General features: G+C 39.6%; 1 protein-coding gene across 1 annotated transcript; it reads left to right on the forward strand.

Annotated features, from left to right (window-relative positions):
* The first annotated feature begins 2,180 nt into the window (after positions 1-2,180).
* Positions 2,181-11,132, forward strand: lrrc8db (leucine rich repeat containing 8 VRAC subunit Db). The gene is made up of 2 exons (XM_024262001.1): positions 2,181-2,481; positions 5,944-11,132. Exon 2 carries the CDS (start codon positions 5,946-5,948, stop codon positions 8,493-8,495), a length of 2,550 nt encoding a protein of 849 aa, XP_024117769.1. The 5' UTR covers positions 2,181-2,481; positions 5,944-5,945; the 3' UTR covers positions 8,496-11,132.
* The last annotated feature ends 781 nt before the right edge of the window (positions 11,133-11,913 follow it).

Here is an 11,913-nt window from a genome sequence, read left to right on the forward strand (position 1 = left end):
CATGACCCAATTATTCGACTAATCAGAAAAAATAATCAAAGATTAGTCCAGTATTAAAATAATCGTTTGTGGCAGCACTAGTTTGCTGTTATGAATACATATATTAATAGTGTATGACTAGCATATATAACGTTTACATCAGAATGTGAACCATGGTTGTTCTCTTACACAGAACAGACCTACATGCTTGTTTTTCTCAATTAGTTCAAGTTCTTCTGTATAGCAGATTGTTGAAACACTAACTGTGCAGAAAGCTGTCATAAGTTTCAGTGTTTAGGCTACTTGAACAATGAACTGGGGTTTCTACTTTCAGAGTTTTACTCTCTAAATGCAACAGTTATAAAAAGAAAATGAAGTATGAAGACACATCTTTGACTCAAAGTTCAGTTTTGAGTTTCTGGCAGATACTGTGTCTTGAGCCTCTGTGCTTCCCTCAGGCATGAAGCCTTAAACCTGTACAGCCGCCAGTGAGTGGATGACTGAAGGTAATCTACAGACAACTGAAGCCTTTGATGCATCCTTCTTTCTGTATGGCATATCTTCAGGTATATATAAATTCTTCAAATTCAAAGTGCTAAGAAAAGCATCGCTTTATGTTATTTTTGCACTAACAATTTATTTAAACGTGTATATGGTAAATGTAATCCCTTTTTTGACGATCTAGACACTGCCACGTTGGAGCCAAACGTCATCAGTAAACAGTGTTTGGACTGTTTTGGTCTGAGTCTTTGTGTCTCCGGCAGCCACTCTCATCAGTCATGAGTGAGCTTGCTGGAAGTCCACACCCCTACCACTTGAAAGGCCGTTTGGGGAATCTGTCAATCAAATATTTTAAAATGTTGGTCCACCTACCTTTATTAACCTTTATCTGATTGGTTGGTTTATAATAATATATTGAAATAAAAATTAGGATTAACTCAAACATATTAAAACAGATAGTGGAAAAAGAATGGCTAGTCTGACAAATAAAATGGACGAGTAATATCTGTTTAATTTATTACAAAATAAAAATTATTACAAAAATTATTGTTCTGTGAACTGATAACTCGTTTACCATGCATTCTTAACTTTTACCTAATCAAAATATTAGTTATAAAAAATCTTCAAAATTGTTTTATTACCACTGTAATTATGACCTGACTGCAGTGAATATGGAAAAGTTCAGACATGTTTTGCTCTCTCAGTTGGAATGTGTGATACCTTACTCAACTCAAGTGTAGAAGATGCAGCAGGAATATGCCTTCATCAAGTCCATTCACACCAGGAAAAACTCATAGTTGGTCAGGTATTATGGAAAATATATTGCAGACGGAAACAAGGCTAAATAAGTTCAAGTATCAGATGGTTCACTGAATGAAATATTTTCTCAAAATCATAGAAATTAATGATTAATTATTCATTCATTCATTTTTATTCATTTCCACAGGAAAAACATAATACATTAAAACAACACAAGGCATCTTTTGCTGAGGAAATGAAAGGGGCAGTATGAAGAAAACTTCTTTTTCTGCCCCTTTTATGTGCAATGCATATAAAAACAAACACACAAAAAAGGTTCATCTGCAACTGATTACACAAAACTCAGACTCAGTTTCTGTGATTGATTGTTTAAGATTGTTTAACATTCAAAGTTTAGTTCTTAATTTTTTGGCAAAGCAAAAACTTCATAACATTTTAAGTTACACTTATTATAAATATTATTTAACCATTAAACATTATAATTATATCATGAAAGAAACTCAGGATTTCAGCAGTTTTTTAATGGAGCCTTAAACAATCAATAAAGTTCTCTGATGACTCATCAAGATTAACTTCGGGGCATAGAAAACTTTATTACTATTATTAATGTTATTATAATTGTTATGTCATTGTCACAAACAGTGCTTAAACGTTTGGTTAATTGTGCTGTGGCAGGTTGACTCAACATCCTAGACTTAAAAAATAATTTATCTAAACAGAGAAAAAGGTTAAAATATAAATGTGATTATTCAATAAATGCGTCTTTTACCAAATTACTTGGTGTTGAATCAACTGCAAATATACACTTTTGATGATCCAAAAATGTATCTAGATATAAATACATATTTAAATTTAAAAAAATAATTGAGAAATAATGACATAAATTCCCTGAATAGGCCGTTCGTTTTGATGAAGTGTGTGCACTTTACCCACATCCCCTGACTGTTTCATTCATCCAGCTCTGCTGCTGGAATCCTCTCCGGCTTCGTGCTGTGAAGAACATCCCAGAATATTCTGCTGTCAGCTGATGACGGCATGCGTGTCGCCGGATCCACGTCCTGCTCTGCAGCCTGCAGAGGAGCCGACCATCTGACGCGGAGGGGGGGTCTGATAAGCCGCTCTGAGCCGTGCACGCGGGCCTGCGGCCGCCGGGACGAGCTTCATGTCAGCGGAGCATGGCGTGAAGCGGAGGCGCTCTACGGCACCAGCGGCACCGGCACAGCGGGCTCGGACTCCCCGGAGGTGCGTATGTTCTGTTCGTGTGTGTTTTAGCGCCAACGCGGTTCCGTTAGCCGCTTAATGGCGCCGGGGTCAGTGGCGCGTGCCTAACCGGCGTCAGATATTCGGGCTTCGAGTGGACCGGGCCGGTTTACTGCAGCATTTCAGAAGCCCCGCCTCTTCTCCTGCGCGCGCGGACGCGTCACGGGGCCGCTCAGCCGCTCGGGTCACCTTCAGGATGCGCAGACTTTGTGTATGGTGGCTTTGTTTATGTTTGGGATCATAACCACGCTGCTACTGACTGCGCAAGCGCCGCTTGATGCCGCCATCATCAATGCATGACGCGGCTTTGACGAGCTGGAGCTTCACGCGGAGGTTTGGACAGCGCGACCCCCCCCACACACACACACACACTTCTATAGAGAAGTAGACTATTATTCAGTCATTCTATAAATCAGAATAACCATTCTTACACTGATAGCCTTTTAAATATATTATTTCTAATCATACTTTTGAAATATATATATATATATATATATATATATATATATATATATATATATTTTTTTTTTTCTCTCTCTCTATTGCAAGCTATTTAAGTTTTAAACTGACTAATCAGACGTCTCAGTAATGCGCTGGCCCCAGCTCGGACCTTTTATAAACCCTTTTCACGGTGACGTCAGATAAAATGGCGACAGAGCTGAAATAGTGAAAAGTTACTTCCGGTATTAGCATTTAGAATGGTAAAGCTGACAGCTGAATGCTGTTTGACACAATTTTACATAAATAATAAAAGGTAACCTTACCAATTTCAACAGAAAATTTTACAATATTTATTTTATGAATGTCCTGCTGAACTGTATTTGCATTTCCTCTCTTAGACCTAAATACAAATTTGAATAATCCTTCAATATTGGATGTTTTATTAAAAATATCGACCTTTCATTTGACCAGATATTTTTCTAACGGGCTGCATTTTGGCTGATGTTATTTGTCCATATTCTAAGTGTGATCAAGCACAAAAGCTGATAGAAATTCATGTTGGTCACATTTAATACCTTCAGCAAAGACACACATTGCTGCATCGCCCGTACACATTTTAATCCCTTCCCAGGATAAATTTGCTTGTTGTTCTACGGGATATTTTAGTGAATAATTGTATAGACAGGAATGGGTTGGCTCAGCGAAAATGGTAAAAGCAACTATTGAGCAACTTATTTTCAGCTTTCAAAATAAGAGCGGCCAAGAGAAAAAAAAAATCTCTGGGTGAACGTAGTTAATACCATTAGTCACTTTCATTTTGTTGGCAACAGTTTTCAATTAATTTGATCATTTTCTACCTTTATTTTCCCGGAGATCAGACACAGTTATAAACAAAAACAAAGAGAAGCGACGTTAGAACCACGGCTGAGCGAACAGGGGCTCACTGATCGCAGTAGAAAACATTGCAAAAGTAATAAGTAGGGGTGTAGGAAAAAAAATTGAATACTTGCATCGATTTAAACTGTGGCCATGGCAATATTTATTTAATTATTTATGAGCATCCTTCACCGTCATGCTTTTGTTTTCCACTTCCACCTCCAACCACTAGTAGGCAACAGAGTGCACTGAGCCTCTTTGAGCTGCTCAACTCCAAAACAACAAGATTCTTAAAATGTTCAGTCAGCCTCACGGTTTTGGTTGTCATGAGACATTTACTACTTAGTTTCTACTTGGGATGGGTAATAGACAGAAACTCTGTGCCACGTTGCTGCCACTATCATCAGAAAACTTGGATTATGGAGCTTCTTAGAGGCTCAGATAAGAATGATTAGTGGAGCTGCAGAGGGTCATGCACGGAGCCTCCATTAAAAGGCTGTCGGCAAAGCGAGCAGAAATTCTGCTGAACTTCACGGCTATAGATTCTAGTTCAGAGACCTGATGGATCTGAGTGATGTATGCAACGCTCTGAAAAAAAGGGCAATGTTGCAGCGATTAGCAACGAAATATGCATTTACTTCCGCTTTTGAGAAAACTTGAGCTGCAGCGCTGTCATGTAAGTAAAGCATCTTAGCGTCATTCATCCTATCATCACACGGAGATGTTTCTGGAAATAATTGGCTTTTTTTCCCCTCACTTTTGAAGCACTCGTTCAAGTTAATAAACCATTTAAATGCTAGATTTAGCAATTTTGCAATCACATTTTTAGAAACTTATGAGTTGAAGCACATTCATTCCATTTTTTATTTTACTGAAAAATATGTTGTTGTGAAAATCAGACAATATTGACTGTTCCCTTTAAAAACAAATATTTTGTAATTTACCAAAAGAAAAGCAGCATTAATTTCTGGATAAAAGCAACTTGTAAATGAGACACAGTCGCTGTGCTTAATGCTGTGATCATTAAATGAAATTCATTTGACAGTTTTATTACAATGAAATACATTAAAATTCAGGTAGATTCAATTCAATGAATACTCTTAAAAAAAAGTGAAAAATTGCTTTGGTACAGTCTTGGGATACATAGCGAAACATGTCGTATCGTGAGACATGTATCGGGATATATATCATATCGCCAGACTCTTGCCAATACACATCCCTAGTAACAAGTTTTACTTTAATGTCAGACACGCTGAAATTATCTGACTTCTGTTTACAGTGATTATGTGAGCACTGAAATTTAGGCAACTTTTAATGGGTGATGTTCTGCAGCTCTACGTCTCATAGCCAAAGCTAATGATAGCGTTAGCACAGAGTAAGAGAATAAAACCATAATTACCTTCATAATCAAACAAGCAGCATTCAATATAGTGCTTATAACCTTAGTCTAACTTTGACCGGGTTATCAGAGAGAAACAATCTATGACTCATTTAATATAATTCATAGAAATTTGGGGAAGCAGCTCAGTTGCTGCGTTCTGACTTCAGGCAAGACTACTGACATTTGTACTTTGCTTTGTGAACGATCTAAGAGGGGAAAACAAATACTACCAGATAGGACATTTCTAAAATGAATATTGTACAAATTTCGGTTACAATCTGTTAGTTATTTATGTAAAATTGCTTTAAACAGCGTTCAGCAGTCAGCTGTACTGTTCTAAACCATATAAACCGGAAGCGACTCTGCACTTGACCGGCGATGTGTGACGTCAAATGAAAATGGTCTGTTGACAGATTCTCCCGAGCTGCTTTCAAGCTCACTCATGATTGGCGACTGTAGTTTCCCTAAAACCGTGAATCAGACCGACTCAGACCAATCACTGTCATCTGGCTCAAAGCGGTGGCGCCTGTAATGCGGAAAAATCATTGACAGATTTTCCCCTATTTTACAAGAGCCAGAGGTAAGGTATTTTCTATGGGTGATTTGCCCAGCCTTATCTCTAATAATGATTGTATCCGTGAATTCAGAAGCAATTAAACTGGATTGACAGGAAAAAAAGAAAAAAAAATTGTGATCAGTTAATTTTTTACTTGTTCATTTGTCTTTTTAAACATTTTTTCTTGCAGGAATGTTTACCCTCACCGAGGTCGCCTCTCTGAACGAAGTACAGCCAACTTACAGAATCCTAAAGCCATGGTGGGACGTCTTCATGGATTATCTTGGTATTGTCATGCTGATGTTAGCCATCTTTTCTGGAACCATGCAGTTTACTAGGGACCAGGTGGTTTGTCTTCCCATCTTGGAACAACCTCATGAAGGGTCCGGAGGCTTCCTGGGACCAGAACCACCAGATCCAGCTGATGGACTATGGAACAAAGAGAGTGCAATTGGAGAGCAAGCAGCTCCGCTGATGGCAAGGAGGCCACCTGAGACGCCGGCCCCAGTGATTCACATCGCACAAACGCCTGTTTTTGGGCAGTCGCAGCCCACAGGGGTCAGGACAAAGCTGGACTTTCAGCAGTATGTCTTTGTCAACCAGATGTGTTACCACGTGGCTCTTCCTTGGTACTCCAAGTACTTTCCGTACCTTGCTCTAATCCACACTATTGTTTTGATGGTCAGTAGCAACTTCTGGTTCAAGTACCCGAAGACAAGTTCGAAAGTAGAACATTTTGTTTCCATTCTAGGAAAATGCTTTGAATCACCTTGGACTACAAAGGCGTTGTCTGAGACAGCTTGTGAGGACTCGGAGGAAAACAAGCAGAGGCTGGCGTGCGCCTCCTCCCTCCTGAAGCACCTGTCCACCAGCAGCGAGGAGGGCAGCCCCCATCAGGCTGCCTCAGTGGTGAATAAATCCGGACCCGCCTTTTCGGCTGAGAAGCTTGTAAGTGAAGTTCCCTCCATGACCATACTGGACAAGAAAGATGGCGAGCAGGCGAAGGCGCTGTTTGAGAAGGTGCGGAAGTTCCGCGCCCACGTGGAAGACAGCGACCTGATTTACAGGCTCTACGCCATTCAAACCGTCATCAAAACCGTAAAGTTCATTTTGATCCTCTGCTACACCATGACCTTTGTAGCATCTATTGACTTTGACCACGTGTGTGAACCTGAAATAAAGCATTTGACTGGATATGCTAAGTTCCATTGTACTCATAACATGGCGTTTATGCTAAAGAAGCTCCTGGTGAGCTACATTGCTCTCATTTGTGCGTATGGAATCATCTGCATCTATACGCTCTTCTGGCTTTTTCGGCGGCCGCTCAAAGAATACTCTTTTGAAAAAGTCAGGGAGGAGAGCAGCTTCAGTGACATTCCTGACGTGAAGAATGACTTTGCATTCCTCCTCCACATGGTGGATCAGTACGACCAGCTCTACTCCAAACGTTTTGGCGTTTTCCTTTCGGAGGTCAGCGAGAACAAGCTTCGTGAGATCAGCCTAAACCACGAGTGGACGTTCGAAAAGTTGCGGCAGCACGTAACGCGAAATCCTCAAGAGATGCTGGAGCTTCACCTGTTCATGCTGTCTGGGATACCGGACGCTGTTTTTGACCTCACTGACTTGGAGATCCTGAAATTAGAGTTGATCCCAGAGGCCAGGATAACTGCAAAAATCTCACAGATGATCAACCTCCAGGAACTGCACTTGTACCACTGTCCAGCTAAAGTGGAGCAGAATGCATTTATTTTTCTCTGTGATCACCTCCAGTGCCTTTACGTCAAATTCACAGATGTTGCTGAGATTCCCAGCTGGGTATACCTGCTGAAGAACCTACGAGAGCTCTACCTGATCGGTAACCTCAACTCAGAGAACAACAAGCTCATTGGGCTGGAGTCTCTGCGAGACCTCAGGCACCTGAAGACTCTGCACCTCAAGAGCAACCTCACAAAGATCCCAACGAACATAACAGACCTGGCCCCTCATCTGATCAAGCTAGTTATTCACAACGATGGAACAAAGCTCGTGGTGCTGAACAGTCTGAAGAAAATGGCCAACCTGGCAGAGCTGGAGCTTCATAACTGTGAGCTGGAGCGAATTCCACATGCTATCTTCAGCTTGAACAACCTCCAGGAGCTGGACCTGAAGTCCAATAACATCCGCACCATCGAGGAGGTCATCAGCTTTCAGCACCTCAAAAGACTAACCTGCCTCAAGCTTTGGTACAACAAAATCATCAGCATTCCGCTGTCAATCAGCCACGTCAAAAACCTGGAGTCTCTTTATCTCTCGCATAACAAACTGGAATCCCTTCCCGCGCCTTTGTTCACCCTTCTCAAGCTGAGGTACCTGGACGTTAGCCACAATTCCATTGCAGTGATCCCGCCGGAGGTGGGCTTCCTGCAGAATCTTCAATACTTTGCCATCACGGGCAACAAACTGGAGGTCATTCCCAAGCAGCTCTTCAAATGCGCCAAGCTGCGGACGCTGTGCCTCGGCCACAACTGCATCTCCTTTGTTCCTGAAAGGGTGGGCCACCTCTCGCAGCTGTCGCATCTGGAGCTGAAGGGAAACTGTCTGGACCGTCTACCCGCTCAGCTGGGCCAGTGCAGCCTCCTCCGCCGATCCTTCCTGCTGGTGGAGGACCACCTCTTCGACTCTCTCCCCGCTGAAGTCAAGGAGACCATGAATCAGGAAGCTAACGTTTCCTTCTCAAACGGGGGTAAAAGTGAGGGCCGGTAGCAACAGGATACGACACCAATGTCTTCTAACACTTTCTGAAGGTGTGTTGTTCATAGAATTTGTGGTTTACACCTTCCAAGTTATTCTAACACCTAAACACTTACTATTCGAAAGAGTTTATACTTATTGTGGCTTGAGGACTTTTTTTTGCTCCTTCCTTTGCACAGACAACAGTTTAGCAACATAACATTGTCAAATGTATGCTGTACTCAGAGAATTGTTTGTTTGAATGGCAACTATCGACGGACATTTAGAATGGCACTGTCCTGCACCGGATTGGATGACTTTACCTCTGTGCTCAACCCTCGCGAGGGGTTCAACATGTGCTGGAGCAGCACAAAAAAAAAAAAAAATCCGCCAATCACAGGTGTATTTGGGCTCATTTTGAATAATTCCTTCCAATCAGATCACTGTGATGAAAAGACACAAAGTAACACATTTTTGCACATTTCCGGCTGTCCCTGTGCAGTGAGGGAGCAGTCAGTGTTTTGTTGAACCGCGAGAGTCCATAGTTTTAGTTAAATAGAGACAATAATAGCTAACAAATCACTGTTTTGTGTTCAATTTACCTTCAGAATGACTTTACTTATTTCAGTTGAGCTTCTTGGTTCAGTGTTTTTTATAGAACCTCTGAATTATTCTTTTCTGAGTCGACCCACAGCTAAAAACATTTTTTTACACAAATGTTTCATTGTCAAATAATTGTTGGAGCGCGGATTGATGTACGGAAGCCAAAAATGGCCCACCCTCCTTTTTTAATTTTTATTTTTTACCGTTTTCTTGATCAAATTAGATCCACTATCTTGTTATAACGAGAAAACGAAGCTCAATTTCTTGAGAAAACGAGATAACTCATACCCCTCTCCCTTTCCCGCACTTAGAAACAGAGAATTTATCTGTTTTGAGTATCTTCATTTTGTAGTTAAAAACAAAAACAGCAGAAGAAAACACTCCACAAAACAGCAGAAGAAAAAACTCCACAAAAGTTGTTTTTAGTCTATTTTTTTTATTTATTAGTAAATCTATGCTCCTTAAACACCTTAATTGCGTCTCATGCACCAGCTTTCTGTCCCTTTATTTCCCTAAAATCCCCAACCAAACAGGTTAATTGACAAAACCCAGGGCCAATGAGAATCTCCCCATGGTGCGTTCACTGATTTCTGGACATTAGCGGACCCAAACAGCCACTCAGCCCAACCCATTCTTTTGTCATTTTTATACAATCTGCAAAAAAACAAAACCGTTTTTCAGGAAAAAAATGTTCACACTGTTAAATCAATAAATTATATATAGATCAATTATTCTGGTGTTCAGCATTTTCTCTAATAAACTGTTCTGTTTTCAGTTATCAGTGAACCCAATATGCAAAAAAGCTTGTTCTGTCAATCAACCTGTTTTAGGGAAATAAATCAGTGTTTTTTTCTTGTTAACCACAAAATAAAGAGACTTAAAACAGGTAAAGTCTCTGCGTCTTTGTGCGGGAAGGAGAGAGAGGTTCTTGATTATCTCGTTATATTGAGATAACAAACTTTCATTATAACGAAATAGTGGATCTTGTTGTGTTGAGAAAACAATCCAAAAAAAAAAAAAGTAGTGCAGGCCGTTTTTGACTTCTGTATTGGTCAGAACAGGAGTTTTGATCCGTTTGTCCATGAAGTGGCTCCTGGGAATTTTTTTTTTTTTCCTTTCTTTTTTTTTTTAGCTTACAACATTTTTCCCATGGAAAGGCCACTCAGTGCTGTACGGAAACACAAATATTCATGAAAATAAAATAAATACAAGAAAATAACATCCTAAGCATAATAAATAAAAGAAAATATTGGACTAAATTTAAAAGTGGGTATTCGATGAGAGTCTTATATTTTTATTAATATTCTCTCAATCCTTTAATCCTGTTAAAGAACTGAAATTATCAGATTAAATTGACCTCATCTTTTATTTTAACACTTCAACGGTTCACTTTTATAAAGAGATTAAACTGAATTCTTTCTTTCTTCAGAGATTAGGACTTTTTCTGTTCACATCATTCTGCCTTAAGTCTTTATTCCTTATAAATTCATTTATGAACAATTTGATTTTTTAAACTTATCATTCTAATTTTTCTTAAACTCACAATTTAAAAAAAAACAGGGTTTGAAGCAGCTGTTTAACTTGGATGTCCTGTTTGAAAACTATAAATACTAAATGCACAGAAAACTACTAGATTATTCAATAGCAGATGATAACTTCATATTTATTGACCCATTATTTATTTAACTCAAAATTTAAAAAGTTGATCAAAATGTTGTTTATTTTTATTTATATTTTTGGATTTCTGTTTCAGCTGCTTTGTTTCATCTGTGACCCTCGCCCAATGCTGTTTAATTGTTTTTTTTCCCTCTGTTCAGTTCTTTAGTTGACCACTTTTATTGATAAATGTGTCACGTTTCTGCTGGATTCCAGTACTTCGTTTGTCCTTGAACCACCAAACCTTGACTGACTGGCTGCTTGTTTTAGTCATTTCTGCTCTAATAAAGCACCTTAAAGTCACACCCCTTCTCTGAATGAACACCAACTATCCTGTGAGATCTTTGTGTTGAAATGTTGCTGCTTTTGACTTTCAGTCTTTTATTAAATTGTCCTCCAACTTCACTGTAACAATCAGAGTAAACACGTTCTTGTTTAGGAAAGATGAAGGAGAAACTTGAGCTCAGCCTTCGCAATGTCCCTGTTACATCTATGTATTTCACTTTCATTTAATATCATATATTTTATTGAGAGTAAAATCATTATACCTGTAGTAAAGGTGGTTTAGGATAATATAGTTTGATTTCACTCTTTACAGCAGGAGTCTGCAACCTTCAACCCTGAAAGAGCCATACGAGTTGATTTCTCACTGACAACAACCCAGTAGGAGCCACAAAGTACCCTCAACCTTTAAAAAATAAGACGCTGATTTATATTTATGATATTATTTCTTCGATGATAAACATAAACGAACGAATGGTAGAATGAATGGTTGGTAAAGAAACCACAGATTCAACATGACAGCCATTTATTGAGTTTTGTCGCCCTCTAGCGATGATACTTGTTTTTACAATGTGTGTGTTTTATTAATAATTGTGGATGAAGAACAAAGAGCCTTAAAACAGAGTCAAATTAAAGTTAATTTTAACTCCCTCCACCACCGATAAAAACTCAATATTTTTGTCTGTTTCTTAACCCTTTAACACCTGAGGCGTCGTCTGTGATGCTTAAACACAAAATCTTTAACATACTGGAACCTTTCAACCGTTACCATGATAAGTCCAGCAGATTCTGATGGAAAAAAGCAACGCGAGCCGCTTTGACCCTTTCAGGGTCATGGGGTGCTGGAGCCTAACCCAGCCACTCGTGGGCAAAGGCGGGGTACACGCTGGAATGGTCGCCAGTCTGTCAC

The sequence above is a fragment of the Oryzias melastigma genome, unplaced genomic scaffold (assembly GCF_002922805.2).
Source record: "Oryzias melastigma strain HK-1 unplaced genomic scaffold, ASM292280v2 sc00344, whole genome shotgun sequence".
NCBI lineage: Eukaryota > Metazoa > Chordata > Actinopteri > Beloniformes > Adrianichthyidae > Oryzias > Oryzias melastigma.